Here is a 24,015-nt window from a genome sequence, read left to right as displayed (position 1 = left end):
TCGCTGAAAGGAATTGAAGATGAAAGAATCTACCCTACAGTTAGGTTTTCTTATTTCACCTAATATTTCGAACTTATCTGTTAGGAGATATGGTGGTCACACGATTGCAAAAAAGAAGATCGAAACAAGTTTAGCAAGTCATTAGACATTTGGTGCTTCTGCTGGGGGTGGGTGGGATTGTTGAATGTTTACTCTTGCTCCCTTGCATAAAGAAGAAAATACAATAAAATATTGGAGGGGTGTGTGTGGCCTACCAAGACATTTCTGATTCTACTTCTGAAAAGGTTGTTGACTTCTACTTGCTCTTAAAGGATGACCGTATAATAAAATGTTACTCTAGCTTAAACACACACAAACACACAATCCCCACAAGTTGCTTGACTCTACAAAAACAAAACCTATGGAGAATCTAGAGGTAATAAACAGTAAAAAAAAAAAATCACTAAAAGGGAGGGGGGGGACAAAGTTCACTTGAAAAATAGTATAAACTAAAACTTACTTGCAGAATCTATAAACTTTGGGTAGGCATCGTATGTGATTAGCGGAATTGGCAAATCCCTGAAGTACAGTTTAAGTGCACCTGTGATAATATTGATATCTTCATATGTATTCACAGAGATGTCTGCTTTTTCCCCATCTGTAGGTAAAAACGAGGGAGAAAAGGGGGTGGGGGGAGAGGAGAAGCAAACAATGTAGGAGGATTATTTTCATACAAAATTGAACATTTACTGGTGTTCACCTTTTTGCTGTCCCAGCAAGCCTTTTGTAAACAATCCAGTACTATATTGGCATAGGTTTCAGCCCTAAGTCAAGTACACTTAAACCAGCTTGTTCTTCTTTTCATAAGACGTTATAAATTAAATAATGATTGCTTTACACATTAAACCAAGTCTTTCTTCCTTACCGGCGAATTGGTACAGATAGTGAGAATGTTAATTTACGTTTACCTTGATTTGCAAGAGCGATTCCTTTACTAAGTGAGATGACAATGGCTGGATAAATCAGCCACAAACACTACTCTCTCCTCTGCTCAGTAATCAAGGCCAATTCACCAGCAGTGGCGTAGCGTGGGGGTGCAGGGGGGGCCGGCCGCACCGGGCGCAACATCTGGGGGTTAGGGTTAGGGGGCGCAAATCCACAGGTTAGGGGGCGCAAATTACTTGCCTTGCCCTGGGTGCTGACAACCCATGCTACGCTACTGGGTGCAAATTACTTGACTTGCCCCGGGTGCTGACAACCCACGCTACGCCACTGTTCACCAGACCTCATACTGTCAACGTAAACAATGGCTGGTATGCCAAAACCTACCTTAGTAGATCTGCATCTACTGGTCAACTTATGGTTGATTTGGAGTAGACTGGAAAAGATCCCTAAAACTTGAGTTGTTTAACAGCAGGAGCAATGAAATGCCTCCCAGTCCTAAATTTTACTTCTGAAATGAAGGAAGCTTGGGGTACCTAGGAGTGATTGTTTGGTGTGTTGAATGGCATCCAGTTGTGGAACTTGAAACCAATTCCTGACCTAAGAATTATTTTCATGCTAAGATTTCGGAACGGATGGATCTTGATCATAGCTGCACTAAACCATAGAATTGTAGAGTTGTAAAGGAAGCACAGGGGTCATCTAGTCCAAACCTTTGCAATGCAAGAATCTTTTCCCCAACCTGGGACTTGAATCCACAACCCTGAGATTAAGAGTCTCATATCACAAGCTTTGCAAGTCCACTCCATTTAAAAAATGGTCTGCTATCTGGTGTGGGTGCTGCGCTTTGGAGTCTTGGCCACTGTGTTGGATGTAAAAGCTAAAACATCCAGTAAGCAATATTACCTCGGTCAAAAGCCATTTTGACATCTTCAATTAGGTCACTGAATCCAGATACTCTGTAGAGTCCTTCAGAATTGAGACCTGTAAAAAAAATAAATCACTCAATTAAACTTAGATATTTATCTTTTCTACAGTCACATTTCTTTACTGCTAGCAACGCATAAATCTGAGCTGAGCTTTAGAAGCCACATCTTCCTTTCTGAGCATAAATTTCACTGCCAGCTCTCAATCCTAAATATGTAACACTGTTGTGATCAGCACACAATAATTTTACACAAACATATTTATGATAATGGCCCCTGGAATGAGGAAGATGTCATCAAATCACAAAGGAATTTGAAAACAAACCACTCACATTAGAATATCCAAGCTTATTTACATATATTTAAATATCGTAAGAGCAACATTCAAGCAAAGAATCATTAGCAGGGGTAGACATTGAGGAGGAAATATGTAATTATAGTGCCTAGCTATAAATATATAATTTACCTGTTGTTTTCCACAGAAATATATTGGGAAGAGTGCATTTGTGCAAGTAGAACAAGAGATCACTCAACAGCAGGCATAAATATTAAAGCACTGGAAAGAATATTTTTTGTAACTTGTACCATTAAAGAAACAATAACGGGGATTCAGCAGAGAGATTACATTAAAAAAAAACAAAAACCAATGCAAAGATAAGCATGAATTGCTCAGGGAAATGGGTATGTATTTGTAAGATGTGTCATGCAAAACAGTTTCAAACTTAAAATTCAGCTAAACCGGATCAATCTAAAGCAGTGTTTTCCAAACTCTACATGTCGGTGACACACGCATCATTCTGCGACACAGCAATTCAGTTTTACTAGCAAACCGGAGGTTAAACTAACCCTTTACCAGCCCCCGGGAGCAGTGTTCGCACGACACACCTACACACTGCAGCCGACATGCTCACACAGTTTGGAAAGCTCTGATCTAAAGGAATTATAAGAAAAGGCAACGATATCATTTAAGGATGCCTTACCTCTTGATTCAATCTCTCTAATGCACATGTCTACAACCATTGGTCTCTTCGTGAAGTGCGCTTTTACTAGTGTAGTGAGATCACAGCTGTACACTTTTTTGACATGTTTCAGGTCTGGCTTGCAGTCGTTTGGGACCATCTTGGAGCATTGCTTATGAACGTTTAAGCCACAATCTGGTGGGAAAAGAATACAAGCAACAACAACAACAAAACGGTTAGCCCAACATTTAGTGCTATGAAATCCTAGAGAGTCTGCTATTTTAAGGATCTCTTAATCGACTGCATGAAGTACAGGACTTGTACACAGTTTGAAGAATATTATCACCTTGGTTCTACATGTTTATAACAGGTTATCAGCATATACTTCAATATGACTTCATTGCAAGTGATGCTGCAATGAAGTGATGCTACAGAATGAACCTATTCCCCTCTGCAGCCAAAGCGCATGTTCTTTCATCAAGCTATGCCCATCTTGCGTGTGTACAAAGTGGCCTTGAGTGTTCTGAGTTTAGCAGCAACCCCTTTATATAAACTAATCATCCAAAATTCACTGTCAGTCCCCTTCACAGCTTCTAAAACCACCAGTCCTTTCTATCTTATTTTCAGATTATCCAAATGTTTTCTAGCTTCTCAGGCCACCAAGGCAAAGATTACACTATATGGAATTTCATAAACCGCGAGAAAGCCTAGAAACATGATGAAATAGATTCTCAGATACTGCAGGTTGAAATGTCTCAGATAAGCCATTCTTCCCTTGCACTTTTCCAGGGCATCAATGGAAAGACAATATTTAAGAACAGAAAATATCGATTCTCGCACTCTCCAGTGAAAGCTGTAATAATGTCCTTTCATTAATGCATGAGCAAACACAAGACCTGTAAGCACTGTATATTAAGATTGCCCCACGAGGACCCATTTCAAATATTTGCTGAGAGTACAATAAGCAAAGCTGTCATTTTCTCTTCCACTGCTGATTTGATTTTAGTCAGCCCTAACCTTCTTCTTGCTTCTAATTCACTGGAATATATATAGTTGCTGAATGAGCTTTATAGAAAAATCCTCATATGTTAATGCACGGCCATCGTATTTTATCAAAGCTACACTGGGGAAGGGTAGGCATTCTGTCACTTTTGAGAACAAATAGAAACGGAAATAATAATAATGTATATGCCCCTCAAAAAGACAACCAGAGAGTTCCTTCAGTTTTATGATCGCCATGAAATCAAAGCAGGATTTGGGGCAAGTGGATGAAATAAGCTTCAGCTAAGTCCCACCTGGGGCTAATTTTGGATCTGTGGAAAGAAAAAAAACAATGTACTTGCACTTGCTCATATTAGCTTCCATTTAGTTGGCTAAAAATGCTGGGGAATCCTCATTTGCTGGTATTGGCAGCCTAGTGGCACACCAAGTATTCTACAGATATTAATTGACCCACAAATGATAAGAGACAATTGTGGCGATGACCATCCTAAGGAAGACTTTTTGAAGGAAAGAATCTATATTATTTTTTTCAAGCAGCTCTCAGTCTCATTGCTCTCTCGATAAATCTGGCAAACTTCTCTGTTGTCGAGCTGTTCTGGTCAGCTAGGAGTGAGAACAATTGGCAGATAGGAGCGGCGTGATGGTCTCGTCCCTGAGATCTTTATATAGGGAGCAAGACAAGAGGCACAGTCTCTACGTAGCCAGCTCCACAGGGGCAGAGCCGGTTCTCAAATGAAATTTTTTGATATCTACCTTCAAGAACAGCCGAGGGTAACATATTTAGTCTGGCCAGTGTAAAGGCCCACCTGAGTTTTGGAATGGTTAAGGTAGACAAATAAGGTGCCCGAAAATCAAAGTGGGAGGGGGGCAGATAAGCGTACCAAGCACTGAATTTCTTAATATAGGCCAGATTATTCTGCTGCTCAATATCCTTCATGCGCTGGTCAATAATGGTTTTTGCCTTCGGGAGACCCATTTTCAGGAGATGCTGTGCTTGGAGGCCACATATAAGTAGTTTTTGATGCACTACTTTGGAGCACCGACTTCTGTGAGCATCTCGTGCAACTAGAGGTAGTAGTCCGGATGGGTTTAAATTTAGGCGAAGCCAATAGTTGAATGTTCTTAACCAGGTTCGGGTTTCGACGGTGAGGAGGCCAGTCTCCAGCCGTAGGGCCGCATTTGGTGCGCATGGTGGAACGGCTAGAATCTGTCTTAAGAATTTAGACTGGACCGTTTCAAGTGTGCAGCAATGATTTCCCGTCCAGATTTGGGCCCCGTAGAGTAATTGTGCCAGGGGTTTTGCTTGAAAGACCTCCAGAGCTGCTGGGATATGTCTGCCCCCCTTCGTAAAGTAAAAGCGAGACAGTATTTTGGCGCTTTGAGATGCTTTTTCCCTAGCATAATATGTCATAAGATTTTATGATAATTATATTTGTAATGTATTTTTGTCGGTGTTTGTCCTTTGATGCTATGGCCTGTCGGCTACGCAAATAAAGTCTTCTTCTTCTTGTTGTTTCAAAGATGATAGCAAACCACCAAGGATAGAACTTGCAAGGTCTGTTCAGGGTCGTCAACCCACCCTGCTCTTGCAGAAAAGTACTGCCTTTTATTTCCCAAATGGCCCATCGGTTGTGCAAGAATGCTAGGTATGGGTCACTTGCAGCTGCAAACAGTGGACGCATGCTCGCCGCAAGACATCTGGGCAAGGAGCCTGGTATGTTGGAGAAACTAGTCAGCATTCCACTCGCAACCCCCTATTATCTGTTGCTAATTTCATTTATAGCCAACCTTTCCTTCAAAGGGCTCAAGGATGGCATGCATAGTCCCCCTTTCCCCATGTTATCTACTCAACAACCCTGCAAAGTCTGTTGGCCCTAAAAGTGTGTGCAATGTCTCTTTTTTCAAGTTTCATTTTCTACAGTTCAGTTTCATTTGTTGAGACATTAGTGTTACCGTGGGAAGAAAAGGGGGAAAGAGGTGGAGGGGGCATGATGGGTGGGGTCGGGAGGTGATATTTCTATTTTGCTTAACGTATGTGTGGGGTTTTGTGTCAGCGTCGCTTGTGCCGGTTCTCTTTACTATTCGCTTGTGTTCCTTTGGTGGTGAGAGAGGTTGGGGTTGGCCTAGGGTGTGGTTGTTTGTTTGTGACTGGCTGTGGTGAATTTTGTTTTCATGTGTGAGTGGGGTGGGTGAGTGCTTTCGAATCAGGTTAGCCATATTGATTTGTATGCTGTTGGCGGATTCTTGTCACTGTCTTGTTGGGCTGTGTATGTGATAAAGGGGAGGGGGCCATAAAGGCGTCTTCTTCTATTTGTCCCCGTGTCAGTTTCAGTTTGCTGGTTAGTTTTTCTAATAAGGCTGTTTCCCATACTATTTGGTACCATTGGTCCATGCTTACTCCTGACAGGTCTCTCCAGTGTCTGGCTATGATGTTGAACGTGTCTCTTCCCAGTCCTAGTCACATCACACTGGCTCTCAACCACTCTCTTTTGTTGCTGTGTCAGGCAACTCTTGTGCTTCAAGGTTTCCTGGGCCACAGCAGCAGTCTGGCAGCAGTGACTCCTGCAACCCACCAACCTTGCCCCTCCCCCCGCACCACTTAATACTTTTGGGCTTGCTGTGTTGCGTGTCATGAAGGGGCCCACACTGTTGGAATAAATTGTCCTAACTGCCTAGGGATGGGGTTCAAGGGGACAATGCAACAAAAGCTGAAGACTTTGAAAGTAGCCTGTGGCTCACTGAATCAGTTACTAGTGCTGCAACCCTGACCCAGCTGATTATTAGACTCCTGGAACCCCAATTCACTTTTGCTCTGTGTCCCAAAAGCACCAAGTCCTGAACAACAGCAGTTGCCACCAAACACGATTATAACCTTTAAGAGTTGTGACAACTGTCCTTTGACCTTGCTTATCTGCCAGTGCGATAGCTCACAGAATCATTGCAATTAATTCTTTTCTGTCAATTAGCTGACTAGCTTTTATGGACATAACAAAACCGGAGGTATACTACATTAGCCTATGCTATGATGTGGGATGCAGGTGGCGCTGTGGGTTAAACCACAGAGCCTAGGACTTGCCGATCAGAAGGTTGGCGGTTCAAATCCCCGCAACGGGGTGAGCTCCTGTTGTTCGGTCCCTGCTCCTGCCAACCTAGCAGTTCGAAAGCACGTCAAAGTCCAAGTAGATAAATAGGTACTGCTCCGGCGGGAAGGTAAACAGCGTTTCCGTGCGCTGCTCTAGTTGCGCCAGAAGCGGCTTAGTCATGCTGGCCACATGACCCGGAAGCTGTACGCCGGCTCCCTCGGCCTGTAAAGCGAGATGAGCGCCGCAACCCCAGAGTCGTTCACGACTAGACCTAATGGTCAGGGATCCTTTTACCTTTACGCTATGATGTGGCTATTTATTGAAGCAAATAGTTTCTTTTAACTGAACAACACTCTCACAAAACAGCCTAAAACAAGCCCTATCTAAATGAATGATCCCAATCAATCAATCAATCAATCAATCATGGCACAATAATAGACCTGTGCTCTTGGAAGGCACCATTACCCAAAGGAATCTTGTGCCCCTCTAATACAGAACATCTCTTCCCTTCATTCATTGCTCCTCTGGAATTAGAGACCATTCACGCCCTTCAGGGGTAAAGTGAGCTACCCTGTTTCTAAGGCTTTCATCTCCTCTTTAGGCTAAACCTCCTTCTGAGTCGGTTACAAATATTGTCTTTGAAGCTGCCTTTTGGCCAAGCTCCTTCTTAGCCTTGGCAATGCTGTTTCGCTTGATCTATCCATCACAAGTTAGTGTCAATGCAACAGCAACTGAGATGCAAGCATTTATTTATCCCAGTTGCATCCCACCCATCCTCCGAGATGCTCAGGGCATTGCACTTGGGTTCATCTCCTTTTGACCGCACAACAATTCCTTGAAGCAGAGACATTGTTCAACACTTTAAAAGACTTGGGGATATGCCCATGACACATTTTTTGCATAAACTAATTTATATGAATAGATGCAAGGCTTGGCTGACTTTCAGAGTGGAAAAAACAAACAAACACTGGGCTTAATCTGAGCTATAGCGTGCCAGCAAGATTTTCTGAGCCCAGTATGGATTGGCCCCTCTGCTCCACCTGAAATATACTGGCAAGAACTGCTAATTTAGGGACATATTAAAAAGAGAACAATTGTCTCTGGACAAATTAACATGGAAGGTGGCTGAGGTCTCAGAAACTCCAGCGGGTGCAGAATGCCGCAGCGAGACTCCTTACGGGGTCCTCGCCGTGGGACCACATTCATCCATTGCTATAGCAGCTGCACTGGCTCTGGGTGGAGTACAGGATCAGGTTTAAGGTGCTGTTTTTAACCTTTAAAGCCCTATACGGCTTAGGACCCTTGCACCTATGGGACTGCCTCTCCTGGTATGCCCCACGTAGGACCTTACGGTCCACAAATAATAACATTTTGGAGGTCCTGAGCCTCAAGGAGATTAGACTGGCCTCGACCAGGGTCAAGGCCTTTTCAGCTGTGACCCCGGCTTGGTGGAACACTCTGTCACAAGAGACCAGGGCCCTGCGGGATTTGACATCTTTCCACAGGGCCTGCAAGACGGAGCTGTTCTGCCCGGCCTTTGGTTCAGTCTGACTCCCCCTCCCCTTTCATAATAACTTGCATGAAAGTGGCCTCCCAATTTTTCTCACATATAAGTTCAGCACAAACAGCTGGGCCTGGTGAGCATTTCAGGTCCCCAACCCTAATCTGCTGGTTGCCATCTGACTGGATTTTATTCTGATCCTGATCTGATTTTAGGATGTATTTTAATTGATTGTCTGATTTTATGTTAATGTATTAGCCGCTCTGAGCCCGGTTTTGGCTGGGGAGGGCAGGGTATGTATGTATGAATAAATAAATAAATAAATCACGAGCACTCCACTTTGTATCATGTCTAGTCACCCTGAAACAAACTAAAAAAAGAAACCAGTTTACAGAAGGGGAGGGACTGAAGATCTGGGACTTAACACCTAAAACTTGGGGCTCAGCCTCCCCTCTAAACACACACCTGCTGTGAACTGATTTCCCTATGCCAGGGGTAGGCAGCCTTCTCAATCCGGCCCGCGCACGGTCTGGGAATCAGCATGTTTTTACATGAGTAGAATGTGTGCTTTTATTTAAAATGCATCTCTGGGTTATTTGTGGGGCACAGGAATTTGTTCACCCCCCCCCCTCAAAATATAGTCCGGTCTACCACATGTTCTGAGGTCCACGGCTGAAAAAGGTTGCTGACCCCTGCCCTATGGCACTTGGCTTGATGGCCCCAGGTGAGGATGCTATAAGTTTGAATAGTACAAGCCCCCAAAGCAAATGCAAAGCTCAAGAAAATTCAAAGGCGATAAGGAAGGAAGTTTGTTCTGTGTTTTGTTCAGGGTAAAGCAGGAAGCCACTTTTAATTTTCTTCCTCCCACTCAAGGACTTGGGTGTGTGTGTGTGTGTGTGTGTGTGTGTGTGTGTGAAATCTGGCCCTAAAACATTATTTTAATGTGGATGGCGATGCACAGTGTGTGAAAGAACATTATATAAACAGTAGCCATGCGGGAGGCAAACCACCCACCTACACGCCAGCTTAGAGAGAAGGGGCAAGCTAGTTGCCATGGTATGTCACGCACTGCTGAAAAGATACTGATTATAAAATTTACTCTGAAGAAAATGGATTGACAAGCTCTCATGCTATAAATTAATCTACGTGCTTACTGGAAAAATCTCCACGTAGCATTCCAACCCCCCCCTGCCCCCCGCCCCATTATTTCTCTCTTTCTGCTGACATGCAACATTGCAAAAGTAATCAAGAGTATGCTCTGTTCATTGGACTTTGCTCAAAAATACGAACAGCTGGACTCAAGAATTTTATACAGTTTTCACCTTCTTGCTTTATAGCTGACATTGCTTTTACATGACTAATAAGCGCCCATTCCAATTTTGGTGCTCTAAGGGTTGGATCCTGACCACAGAATGCTAACTAGAACCTTGAAGGAGCAACTGTAGGCCTATGCTCTTTCGATGTTGCCCTCCAGCAAGCACCTGTTTCTGAATCTTGATTACATTCTTTGCCCGCTTCATAGCAACTTCATGTCCAAAAATAAAAACATCTGCCTGCCTCTGACAGTTTTCTTTGTACTTTCTGTAATTTAATATTGGTCTATAAACATTATTTTTTTTAATGTTGGGCACAACCCAGCCAAAGATGAACACTCTAGGCAAGTCCTACTGATTTCAGTGATAAGAGAAGCGACATTTAACTCTTTGGTTGAAATCAGGGAGACTTAAAAGTCTTGATTGTACCCACCACAATAATTTAACATGATTTACTTTAGAATAACAACCTCAACTAAGAATCCGCCACATATTTTGATATCTACCGCTAGAATTTTATTTTAAATAAGAAACGTAGACTATTTTATTTGCAAGAATTAAAAGAAAACTTTCTGGGCTTCATCTGGTTTAAGACAGCAGTATATCTAAAAAACAGTGAGTTTTATTTCCACAGCAGGATTTCCCCTGAAGCACTGCATGCCTTTCTATACAGTCTTAGCATTATTATGCTCCAAGGGAGAAGACACCATTTGGAAGTGGACAGAATGTTTATATACTTTTATTCACAAAAATCCATGTATATGGATTTGTGTTTTAATGTTTTCACATTCCCCCACCAACATGGCTCTCCGAAAACATATATTCATGACGTAGAAACAATTCGGCATTCACGTAACAATCTACACATGTGAGGTGATTGCAATGTTTGTTTGGCTTTTAATACTATTTTAATTATTGTGAGCTGCTTTGAGCTCAACATTTGCTGTTGGGAAAGTGGAATACAAATATTAAATCAAATCAAATGTGTACTGGACACCCATAAGCTGACATTCATATGGCACTAATTTGTGATAGACAGACAACCACCCTAAGAAGTAAATTCAACAGCGTATTGAAAGTTTGGGATTTTCCTTTCAACCGTGTAATGTTCACCTATATACATATTTTATTGAATCTGATTTCTTGGACTACATTTTTGTAGCTTAAAGCTTGTTTGCTTTTGCAGAATCTTCACAGCCAGTTCTCTCTTGGATGCTATCAACACATAATGATATCCAACTGGAGAAACTTTGACTTTCAGAATTTATAATTTATAGTTTTGTTGCAACTACTGCTGTTTTATGATGATTTTAGCATTGTTTCAGCCTCCATTTTATTGCTTTTTTATGTTAAAAGGCAGAGTGCCAAATTACCAATATACTTTCTGATTAATATAAGAGGCTGATCCAGTTACTTCTCGTGCCAATGGGAGTCATAACATTATTTACAACTGAAGTCAGTAAAGATTGAGGGAGCGCATTTCACTGTGAAATGCAAAACCTACTAAACATTCACAGCATCAGAAAGAAACAAAAGACCCAAGCAGTTGTTACCTGCACATTTCACTCCCTGAGCAATGAGGCCCCACATAAAGTTGGCACAATATTCACACCAATGTGGACCCCTGAAAGTGTGAACCTGAAAAACAAAAGCAGAAGTCAACAGATGAGTGCAGTGATTTGCAAGTACCTCCCCCCCCAAAAAAAGTACACCAACCACACTCCCCTCTCTTTCTGTCTCTCTGATTAGCCTGGCTTCCATGTTGTACCTACTACCACATAGTATGAGATACCAGAAACACAAACTTTTACAGAGACGGATTCAAACTGGAAAAGACTGCTTCAGGCTCCGCAAGAGATGTTCTTTTCAGCCTCAGGGCAGTTCTGAACAAGGTTGCCCCAAAGGTTTTCTCCTCTGTGTGAAGCTGTAGGCTTGAGGTATAAAGAATCTTTGTGGATGATTGTTAGGGATGCTAGACACACGTTTCAAAAATGAGATACTCTGCCAAGCTGCGATACTTGCTCTATGTAGTATACATATAATACATCCATTTTGTGGAGCTTTGAAGTTTTGGAGAAACATACATTTTTTATCCTGCCCAGCTCTGAAGCTATGGAGGTGGACAAAGCATCCTTGCCCCCTCTTCTAGCTCCAGACTTGGTGAGAAGCCTGGGACTTGACCAAACAGCGCCAACTAGGCAAACCCTGTGCCCCCTCTTCCTGCTCCACCAAGAGACTCGTCAAAGCTAGAATACTCCCTTCCTCTCTTCCCTGAAGCAAAGGGTTGAAATATCAAGTTATCCCCATCCCCTTGCTTTTAAAGAAAAAATAAAAGTAGCCCATCAGATCTGAAAGGGAGCAGGGGACAGAGAGCTTTCCAATCCCTACATGGTGTTGAAAATCACCAAGATATTCAGATCAATCAACAGAGTCACTCTCCCATTGCTTCCCTCCCGGCAAAAGCTGTCCACACGAAGGTGTCCTCACTTTCACTTTCTTTGTTTACCTAACAAATTTTAACTAGGGGATGCTGGGGATTGAACCTGCTTGCAAAGTCAGCTTCTACCAGTAAGCTATGGCTCTTCTGCTCCAGGGTAATATAAAACATTCTGCTTTCTACTTTAATATTGTGTTTTGTTCTTTGAATTTTCTATCAGTCGCCCAGAGAACATGTTACTGGGCTGATATATACAGTGGTACCTCGGGTTAAGTACTTAATTCGTTCCGGAGGTCCGTTCTTTTTTTTTTTTAATAAAGTTTTTTTTTTTTTAATAAAGTTTTATTGCTTTTTTCCAGGGTAAAAGAAAGGTATATCATCCATAGCACATCAAAAGCAGTTTTACAGAAAAGAAAAGAAGTTATAAAAGAAAAGGAAGAAAAGATTCACATTTTTCACATCCATTTTCATGATCGATCAGACTTCCCCACGTCCCCCATCCCCTGTTTTCTTTACAATAAAAATAAACAGCAAATTAATACCTTATTTCATATGTTTTTGTGTTTTCCTTTAGTTATATAGTCCACAATTTATACATTTCGAAATCTTAACTTAATTTTCAACATTTACCAAATTCAATACTGAAGCATGTTTTTCCAGAACATTTAGCAAATTCTCAACATTCATATAGCTTATAATATTTTTGTAAATAGTCCTTAAATTTCTTCCAGTCCTCTTCCACGGCGTCTTCTCCCAGGTCTCGGATTCTGGCTGTCATTTCAGCTAATTCCATATAGTCCATCAGCTGCAAATGCCATTCTTCCAGCGTGGGTAACTCCTGTGCCTTCCAGTGTTTAGCTAATTATTTACCTGCTGGGGTGTCTCCTTTTTCGTTTTTTTCTGGAGGTGGAACCGGATTCAATCCAGGCGGAGGAGGTGGCCAGGCACCTGCTATTCCTTTCCGAAGGTCTTCCCCGTGGTCGTTTAGGAACTTTTCTTGCTCCTCTGCTGTTCTGATTCTTACCCTCACCCCTTTCAAGGTAAAAGATAATCCTTGAGGGAATTCCCACCTGTATGGGATTGTGTTGTTTCTCAGTAAGCTTGCTAGGTCTTTATATGTGGCTCTTAAGTCCAGAAGTTGTTTTGGTATATCTCTAAAAATTTCTGCCTTTTTTCCCTGGATCACCAATGGATTTTTAAAATGCAAGCCGAGTATGGTTTCTTTTTCTTGCCTAGATCTGAAAATGATCAGGCAATCTCTTGGTTTATCCTTCCTAGCCACTCTTCCTAGTCTGAAAGCGGTGACAATTTTAAAATCTTTTTCCTCTGCCACACCCCAGAATTTGGATAATTCTGTTGTCAAAAATCCAATCAAATCCTCCTTTTCTGATTCTGGAATGTTTCTAATTCTGAGGTTATTTTCCCTATTTTTCAGCTCTGCAAGGGACAGGTACACTTGTTGTTCAGTCACCTGTCTACTCAGTGGTCTGACTTCGCCTCTTAATTCCTCTATCCTCTTTTTATTTTCGTCTGCTTTTGTATTTGCTTCCTGTGCCAGTTTCCGATTTTCTGTTGCAGTCTTTTCAATATTATCTATGGCCTGAGAGTTTTTAGAAACTTGGTCTGTCAATTTGTTAATTGAGGCTGTTACCTGGTCAAGTTTAGCAGCTTGTTCATCAAACCTAAGTGCTTGTTCATCCGCTTTCTTGTTCAGTGCTGCCAACTGCTCCAATATTTCTTTAGATACGGAGTCTATCCCTCCAGCAGCCATCTCTCCAAAAGTAGGCTGTATAGCTTGTCCTTCCTGCAGGCCTGTCACAATTGGGACAGATGATCTGCGTGGCTGCACAGGCAGAGTTAATTGCAAAAGTTCAGTTTGTTTTGCTTTTTTTCTTTCTGCAGCCCTTGTTTTTGCTGTGCCACTCATTCCACAGCTGTCCCAGTATCAAGGTCAAATTGTAAATCCCATGGGAAAATTAATTCCAGAAAAAATAAACATCCGGGCAGGAAAATTCCAAGACTAGTAGCAGTTCTCAAATACTATTAAATCCACAATCCAGCAGGGGGAGCTCCCTAAAAATTAGGGAGAAGGATAGGAAATTTCCACCAAAAGTTCCCTTTACACACAAAAGAAAAATATTATCCAAAACAAGGGGGGGGAGACCCTCTCCTTAAGCTTAAACTGCAGAGAATAAAAGTTCTTTACCAAGGTGCTTGCAACAGTTCCTTTTCCCGGTTACAAAGTAGCCCAATGTTACTTCTAACTTTGTCTACAGTTACTGCAGACCGATGTTACTTGTATCCAGTCAGACCGAGAACAGGGTTTCAAAAATTTGTAATCCACAAGGTAAAAGAAAGAGGAACATAAAATTGTCACTTATAAAACTGTTATGTCCTTTCTTTAACTTTTAATCAATCAAGGTCGAATTTGCAGATAAATTCCAACTCTTTTAAGATTCCTTTCAGCGCTTCAGCTTTAAAGGGGCTTTGCTCAATACTTTAAACAGAGCCGGGAGACTGACTTCCTTTTTAGCGTCTCCCGCTTTCAGCCAAATTTCTCCAAATTTAGTTCGTACAAAGCTTCAAATTTCCTACTCACGAGTAAGTTGTTTCAGTTCGATTGTTGAAGGAAGAAAGGTCAGCGCTGATCAGCAGCAGCCGCGCGGCTTCACTTCCGCGGAAAGAGCGATGGATCCACAGCACCGCTACCCCCTTCACGTTCCGAAACCCCTTACGGGGTCCCTTCTGCGTTTCGGAGGTCGCTCCTGGTGCCCGCCGAATCCCACGGCCACTGGCTCACTCTACCAGTGGTTTTTCTTCATGGGTCGTCGCTGTGCCGCAGCGCACGACCCTTTTCCGCGGAGCCCCTCTTCAGCAACTGAAGAGGACCGCCATTGCTGAGCGCGCCGCCTCCGGAAGTCCTCCGGAGGTCCGTTCTTAACCTGAAACTGTTCTTAACCTGAAGCACCACTTTAGCTAATGGGGCCTCCCGCTGCCGCCGCGCGATTTCTGTTCTCATCCTGAAGCAAAGTTCTTAACCCGAGGTACTATTTCTGGGTTAGCAGAGTCTGTAACCTGAAGCGTATGCAACTCGAGGTACCACTGCATAGGAAAATAAATAAAAAGAAACTACCGTTTGCAACTATTATCCAACTACTTAAATTTATTTATTTAGAAGACTGCTTTATAGCTCCAAGGCAGCGCACATCTGCACCATAAATTAATGCACATTAAAAGCACATTGTTTCTCCCGAGGAATCCTGGGAACCGCAGTTTGCTAGGGCTGCTGGGTATTGCGGGGTTCACAGAATTCTTTGCGGGAAGTCATGTGCCTTAAATGTGCTTACCAAAGATTCACACAATGAAAATTACATTCAGATCTGGTACCAGGAACAGAAGTAACATTGGGCTGCATCCAACTAGGCAATGAAAGAGAAGACATTGAAACCAGAGGGTCTTCTCCATGTATAACTCAATTTGGTCCAAATTGTGTTCCGACGGGTATCAGGATTATTCAGGTGGCATTTCCCACCTGCATTCTTAGTCTTCTCTTGTGTTGCTCTTTGGTCGCCACCTCTTAGGAAATTGCCCACGTCTTGGGCAGAGGTTCTCTGAGCAATAGCCTCTGAGGCAAGGAGGTGGGGATGAGCAGCTGGAACCTGCTCATGGCGAAGCAAGTCTTCCTCTGCTGGCAGTTGCCAGGCAACACCACCCACTTATCTCCTCTGATAAAACCAAAGAAGGCAGAGGCAGGATGCTAGAATGGCGATTAGACTCCACAATTCTAGTCATCTAGAGGACCAGGTTAAGAGGAGATTAACACATGCAAATAAATAAAAATTCTATATTTCAAGCTAGCGGAGCTTTAGGTGGCCAATCAAAAGTTGCAATCCTGCAAATAGGAGTCCATAAGTGCAAAAAGGATGGTCATAACAACATTCTGGGGTGGCCCCCCCCCAGTTTATAAAGCCACAAAAAATCCTGGGTCGTTTTCAACAGCATATTCTACTCAGTATGTGGCAGAGCAGCACTTGAATTCCTGTGGTACTGACTGACATTACAGGATTACTTTTCTTCTCCTTAAAAAAACAACACGTGGCAGACAAAAAATTCCACCCAAGATTTTCCAGGAAGATTCACTTCTCAAAACACAGAGGAAACAGCTTGTTTCTTTTGTTTAATGTATATAATGTAAAATGTATATAATATATAATGATCAAAACCAGCTGCATATTGGCTAAGCTGCTGCCCTTTTGAAGTACAGAATGCAGTTTCGAAGCCCCTGTTCCACAAATCACTTATGGAGGAGTCCCAGTGAATACAGACTTCTGATACTTTTCAATGTCCCAGTCATAAAGCCTGAGATAAGTAAAAGTAAAGCGACCCCCGACCATTAGGTCCAGTCGTGGCCGACTCTGGGGTTGTGGCGCTCATCTCGCTTTATTGGCCAAGGGAGCCGGCGTACAGCTTCCGGGTCATGTGGCCAGCATGACTAAGCTGCTTCTGGCGAACCAGAGCAGCGCACGGAAATGGCGTTTACCTTCCCGCCAGAGTGGTACCTATTTATCTACTTGCACTTTGACGTGCTTTCGAACTGCTAGGTTGGCAGGAGCAGGGACCGAGCAACGGGAGCTTACCCCGTCGTGGGGATTCGAACCGCCGACCTTCTGATCGGCAAGTCCTAGGCTCTGTGGTTTAACCCACAGCACCACTCGCATCCCAAAGCCTGAGATATAAGGCATCTAATCCTGCTTCCCATATAGCAAAGAGAGGGAAGGGTTCTTATTAACGGGTCTCAGTAGTACCATCCCCTAAAAGACGTCTATATTTCTTTTTGCGACTTGAGTTTTCTATAGGTTTTAGAAATTAATAGTGTGATTGCTAGAGAGGGCAGCCTCATTAACCCAGAGCTGTGCCCCTTTAATGAGGATTTCACTTTGCTTCTCCTTGCATTACTTGGCTGTGATTGCAGTGAGAGATACCAACAAACCATACTTCTTCATTGGCTAAAACTGAGAGAATATAAGATGCTAGATTTTACAAGATAAGACTTGTAATGCCGCATTTGGTGGGGAACCATTTAACGAACAGAAAGATCAGAAGGCAGATAAGGGAAATAAATGAATTAAGCCAATACCACATGCTTAATTAAAAAAGAGGAAGAAATAATGGAGTTCAAATGCCTCCCTGAACACATGGCCCTCTGCCATGGAAAGCCCTTTAACCTGAAGCCAAAGTTTATGGTTATTCAATATTGAGGAGCGATGTGCAAATCTATCCATTTTCCATTTCTCTCAGTTTCTCATTTTTCCAATCTCAAGTTCAGTTCTGCACATTTCCACATCAGCTTGTGATCTTAAAAAAAAAGTCCTCATGAAAATTCATCAGCATTTGAGTACAATTCCTCCCCAGACAACCTATTAATGTGTGGCACGCTCCAGAGCATGGCGATGAAAATGGGGCCAGAGACTTCCCTCTACACCCCCAATTAAGACTGGGTGAAATCCAAACAAAGAAATGAAATAGGCAGAAGAAACTACTAGTTCCTCATCCTCCAGAGTGTCTATGTAGACTTTCTAGCATTGTGCTTGCCTAATAATAATAATACAGTGGTACCTCAGGTTAAGTACTTAATTCGTTCCGGAGGTCCGTTCTTAACCTGAAACTGTTCTTAACCCGAAGCACCACTTTAGCTAATGGGGCCTCCTGCTGCCACTGCGCTGCCGGAGCACGAATTCTGTTCTCATCCTGAAGCAAAGTTCTTAACCCGAAGCACTATTTCTGGGTTAGCAGAGTCTGTAACCTGAAGCGTATGTAACCTGAGGTACCACTGTAATAATAATCATAATAAATCATTCATGCAGAATTTAACAGAGCTGCCTCTTAACTCTGATTCAGCAGCTGAAAGATCAATGTCACAAAGACACTGATTTTTTAAAAAACTGATACATGGATGGGACAAGTGAGGCCCACACCATTTACCCAATGAGCCAAACAACAGCACATACTGAATGATAGCACTGAGAGATAAAACTCTAGCATCTACCTTATGAATGCTGTCAAGATGTTGCTTTCCCTTCAGCTAGTCAGATAAGATTATCACCTTTGAAGGTTTAGTACCTTGTATATTGCAAAAATCAAGAGCAGCAAACCAGGACATGAGATGACAAATTACTTTCATATGTGCGGCAGCACACATAAAGATGATACCAGCCCTATATCTCCTGTGATTGCAGCACTGCCAGAATCCCTGGTTGCGTGGCATTAGGACTGGGCCAGGTTAGTATTACAAGAGGAGCTTGAAAGGGAAAGCTAAATAAAATTTTGTTCCAGCCATTCTGAAACCAAATGCTGCCATTTTGGGATTTCCTCCCAGGCTGGGCTGCCTCAGGTGGGCTAGTTGTGGCATAAACTGCAACGCGGCACAGAGCAGAAGGTGGGTGGGCTGAGATTTCTGCCAGCCTGTTCAAAGCATATTAACATGCTGGGAAGGCTCCCAGAATATTCTGTTCCCCACCAAGGGTCAGCTGTTTGGTGGGAAGCTCAAGTTCCTCCCAAACTCCACTCCTAACTTTCTTCTGTGCATTTTTAGTGTAGAAGCAAATAAATGGAAGGTGGTTCTGCTTAATTACTGATACTTGTTTTAAAACATTTACCAATACCTTGGCTCATATAAATATCCCAGAAGTACTGAAAGCATGATATGAACCCATCTAGTTAAAACATTTCATGAGGAAAATACTGTTTTCGTTTCATGGATGAGAAAAGAGAGGACGATAAAGATGAAAAGACCAAAGGGCACTTGGCAAAATCTTGAAGAAATAGAATAAATGTAGTACAGTGGTACCTCGGGTTAAGTACTTAATTCGTTCTGGAGGTCCGTTCTTAACCTGAAACTGTTCTTAACCTGAAGCACCACTTTAGCTAATGGAGCCTCCCGCTGCCGCCGCAGCACGATTTCTGTTCTCATCCTGAAGCAAAGTTCTTAACCCGAAGCATTATTTCTGGGTTAGCGGAGTCTTTAACCTGAAGCGTATGTAACCTGAGGTACCACTGTAATATCGGAGATGATGGCTGGTAAAGTATGAATCTCAATAGGGAAATATTTTTTTTTTTGAGTGGCATGGTGAAGATATCCATATATGCATGGGACCTCTTTGGCTTGTAGAGAAGGAACAAAAGATATAAAAAAGTTGGCCATTCAGGAGATTTAAGCAATCAAGGTTGAAAGCAATGGATGTTCTGCAGTAGCAGTTTCCTTCAACGTGACAAGGTCACTGAGAAGACTTTACGCTCTGCCTGCTGTCTTTCAGACAATGCTGAAGTTGCTCAAGTATCGAGCCTGCCCTGAATTTCAGCCAGCAACTTTGTCCAGGACTTCAGAGGACAACGGGGACATTTTGCACTGGGGCACTCCAGCATCCTTTGCTGCAGCGTATAAATAGCATTGTTTTATCAGCAAGGGCAGCGTAGACTCGAATGTCGAGTAGCCAAACATTCTTTACAGCCCTCACTCATTTCCCAGCCAGAGGTTCGGCAGTGACTTGTTTCACTTCCCCGTGGGTATTAAATGTGTCAGCAGGAATGTGAACAAGTGGAAATTGTATTGCAGTGAGGCTACTGCTAAACCAGTACAGGAAGTGGAAGACAATGGAACGCACACTATTTTTCTTTTAGGGATAAAGGGGTGGTTTTAAAATTAGTATCTACTGCACAGCACAGCCTACATAGATATAGATTCTACTGTAGGGTATGTATTGCTTTTAGCAGTAAAAAAAATGGCAAGCCCATTGAAAACGGGAGCAAGAGCGAAACTTATTGGCTAGATATAGAAATGCACAAGACGACTGTACAAAGCTGCAAATGAAAGGAACTAGCCCGGCCATGATGCTCTAGCTAATTTGGAGGAAAAGCTACTGATGATAAGAGGCTGTGACACACCATATCAAGTCCTTGAGGCAAACGCCTAGGCTGCCTCATTAGAGTCCTTCTACACTTCATCACATAGGGGAGCTGCTCAGCTCCTCAGGCCATGCATGTGCCAAGGCGGAAGACTCGCAAGCAGCAATGTGTCAAAGCTCGATTTGCCTAGGAAATATATACACACACAAGTTCCTATTAACTGGGCAGGGAGGGGGGCTAGGGAGCCTATTTTCATAGCCTTAAATGTTTTGAAACACAGAGAAAGCAGTGGGGTACGCGACTTCTGCATTATGCATATAACACTAATGAAATGCTGAAGGTTAGAAGTGGTAGGCACAGAGTTTAAGCCTAAATGCAACCAGGTTGCCTTCTAGCCACTTCCTAAGATGTAGGTTTAATAATAATAATAATAATAATAATAATAATAATAATAATAATAATAATAATAATTGTACCCCGCCCATCTGGCTGGGTTTCCCCAGCCACTCTGGGCGGCTTCCACAAAGACAAAAAAATACACTAATATGTCATACATTAAAAACTTCCCTGAACAGGGCTGCCTTAAGATGTCTTCTGAATGTCAGGTAGTTGTTTATCTCTTTGACATCTGATGGGAGGGCGTTCCACAGGGCGGGCGCCACTACTGAGAAGGCCCTCTGCCTGGTTCCCTGTAACCTCACTTCTCACAGGAAGGGAACTGCCAGAAGGCCCTCGGCGCTGGACCTCAGCATCCCAGCAGAACGATGGGGGTGGAGACACTCCTTCAGATATACTGGGCCAAGGCCGTTTAGGGCTTTAAAGGTCAACACCAACACTTTGAATTGTGCTCGGAAACGTACTGGGAGACAATGTAGGTCTTTCAAGACCGGTATTATGTGGTTTCGGTGGCCGCCCCCAGTCACCAGTCTAGCTGCCACATTCTGTATTAGTTGTAGTTTCCGGGTCACCTTCAAAGGTAGCCCCACGTAGAGCGCATTGCAGTAGTCCAAGCGGGAGATAACTAGAGCATGCACCACTCAGGTGAGACAGTCTGCGGGCAGGAAGGGTCTCAACCAGCCTACCAGATGGAGCTGGTAGACAGCTGCCCTGGTTGACCTGCGCCTCCATGGACAGCTGTGAGTCCAGAATGACCCCCAGGCTGTGCACCTGCTCCTTCAGGGGCACAGTTACCCCATTCAGGACCAGGGAGTCCTCCACATCCGCCCGTCTCCTGTCCCCCAAAAACAGTACTTCTGTCTTGACTGGGAACCCTTACCTTTTTATTTAATTTTTTTAAAGAACTGGGACAGGAAAGTGACAGAGATCAGATGTTGCGCTGTAAACGTCTCCATCAAAACAAGCAACCGCAACTAACCCAGCATTCGTAGAAATGTAGAGACAGCAGGGAAACGCTTCCAGCTCAGCATTAAAACTGCTTGAACATAAAGCTCATATTTAATGAGTGCATCAGGTCTGCTCCATCGAGAAATTTAAACTTTTGTACCAGCATGTCATCAGCTAATGACATCATGAGCAGATGGGTCCATTTCATCCATCAATTTACTAGGCAGGCTTCACAGGCAGAAGTTAACAGAATATTGTATTCCAGCCTGCCTTAAACACTGTTTTAAATGCAGGAGACAAAGAAATCTAAAACCAGAGTTAATATCCCCCCGCCCATTGCTCATCTTATTCTAGGAAGCGAAAAACAAAATCTGGGCCGAGTCTAGAATGGTTAGGTAGCTTTAACAGCACCACTCCTGAAATTAAAAGATCTTAGCATTCAAATATATTGCTCCAGCTGCTTGATGGTCTGCATCGTGTCTCCTCAGGAGTGGAGATCTAAAAGGACATGCAAACTGCAGAAGGAGCTGGCCAGAATTAGATGTTTCCAATACTCAGTGGCTGCAGGTCTGGCCCACAGCCAACGAGGACTTGGAAAAGGATAACCTTCTCTTCACAGAGTGCGGAGCCCTGCATTACATATAGTTCCGTGATTCTTTTTGCAGACATTTACTTGGAAAAACCCAGCTGCTGAAGCTGCAATTTGGAGGTGAGAAAGGGTCTTTGTAACTGTTATCCCTCAACTTGTTTTCCCACCAGAAACCAGGCTCTCCAAGCTACTTCAAACACAGCAACAGAAGTGACATGGGTACCTGTATCACTTTTGCTGTAGTGGTAAATGCAACTTTTTGCTGGAAAGGGGTTTGAGGCGAAAGGGTGAAGAAGCCCATCTCCCCTACACCAGCCTACTGTTTCAAACTGTGTTAATATTTTTTTTAAAAAAAAACCCAGAAACCTAGTTCTGCTACAAGGTGTTGTTCAAGCCAGTATCTCGCTTTCAGTCTGTCCCTTTGGAAACATGTCTAATTATTTCAAGTAGAGAAAACACTGCATGGTTAAATTTGTTTCCTAGCTGTAAATGTTTGACATAACCTTGAACCCAATTTGTGCTTGAATCCAGCATGTTTCTTTAGCTGGTACAACCAGTGTAATGCTCTTGGTATGCAACTGGAAGAAATACTTAGCTTTTTGAAAGTTTTTCAGGGCCTCTGAAGACTTAAGAAAACGAATAAACCTCAAACTGGACAACAGACCTCCCCCTTCGCACAATGCCTGCTTCAGTTCCAATATAACACCAGTGAAATATCCGACCCCCTATTCCCAACCTAGCAAGTCCAGGAGTTGCAGTTCCACAAGTTAAGAACTTCTCTGCACTCTCACACAACTTTTTATAGTTTGTCATGGAGAAGGGCCATTATAGTTAAACCAGATCATATCTTTTGAGTGTCTGGTGTGCCCACTAGAGTCCCACAGCTATGTACGGAATCACGCCAATCATAGATGATCATTAAATCCAGAGCTGAGATTCAATGCTTCTAAATGGGAGAATCCAATCACTTTGTTTAAACATTGTTGTTTTATCCACTTTGTCAAGGAATCTAATTTAATATAAATTAGGTTTATGTTTTCAGAATGACATGGGGAATTTGCATTATTTAAGAGGACATCTCCTGCTTTAATTTATTTATGTTCAAAATTCTCCTTGCTATTTGCTTTTAATTCAATGCCTGCTCTTAAAAAAAATTTTTTTTATATACCCTGGGGGCAAGTTGACTGCATTCTTAAGCTCCAAACCTTAGGGACTGCCTTTTCGTCTATGAGCAATCATCATCTCTGCAGTTAACCTACGGCAGTCTTTTGATAATGCCTCCTGTGCATCAAGTGTGATGGGGGAGGGCACAAAGGGAGGTATTCTGTACTTCTGTTCCCCATCATTCCCCTGAAGATCTGCCAAAGGCAGTATCCTTCAAACTCCTCTTTATTTTTATTTTTCAAGTGTAGGCCGCTTGGTTGCCAAGGATACGCTTCTTTTTCTTCTTCTTTGCAATATGTTTCTCCTCTCCCATTTAAATACATTTCTAACCATTAAAAACACACACAACTGTTCAAAATGTTATAAGCCAGACCAAGAAGCTAAAGGACCAAGGTATAATATGCATTTAAATATAATGTAAAATGATTGAAGGCTCAATAGAGGCAGGTTTCCCAGTGCTCTGCCTGGACTTAGATTCAGGGTAAACTAGCAAACCGCTGTTTAAGCAAAATGGATTTGGGTGCTCTTCCCACTTGCAATATAAATGTTTCCTGGAAACTGACAAATATATTGATAGAGATAAGGACATTCTTATAGCATTCATGCTGAAATGTATTACTCTGAAGCAAATGGGACAGTATCAGGGCTTGCTTCGAGGACTGAAGGATGAAATTAATAAAATCTGGCACCAATCTTAACTTACGTTGTGCATACTTTAAATTAATCCAGAATATAGATGCAACTGGGCATAGGACTCAAATTACAGGTTTGGAGAGAACTGTATAGTACAAGGGGACATAAAAAGAAATGAAATCTCCTGAATAAAACTGGAGCAATATGCAGGTAATTATTCCCAAATTAAATCCTGCCCCCG

General features: G+C 42.7%; 1 protein-coding gene across 3 annotated transcripts in view; it reads right to left on the bottom strand.

Annotated features, from left to right (window-relative positions):
- Positions 1 to 24,015, bottom strand: part of CHN1 (chimerin 1) — a 104,968-nt gene that overhangs the window by 5,283 nt on the left and 75,670 nt on the right. For all 3 annotated transcript variants that reach the window (XM_081181061.1, XM_081181062.1, XM_081181063.1), the window contains 4 exons: positions 11,259 to 11,343; positions 2,828 to 3,001; positions 1,828 to 1,905; positions 500 to 637 (listed from right to left, as the gene is read on the bottom strand). In XM_081181061.1, the coding sequence (XP_081037187.1) occupies positions 500 to 637; positions 1,828 to 1,905; positions 2,828 to 3,001; positions 11,259 to 11,343 (475 nt within the window). The remainder of the gene's footprint in view (positions 1 to 499; positions 638 to 1,827; positions 1,906 to 2,827; positions 3,002 to 11,258; positions 11,344 to 24,015) is intronic.

Source organism: Podarcis bocagei (assembly GCF_964188305.1).
Source record: "Podarcis bocagei genome assembly, chromosome: 1".
In the NCBI taxonomy this organism is placed as follows: domain Eukaryota; kingdom Metazoa; phylum Chordata; class Lepidosauria; order Squamata; family Lacertidae; genus Podarcis; species Podarcis bocagei.
This window is presented reverse-complemented; position numbering and strand designations above follow the sequence as displayed.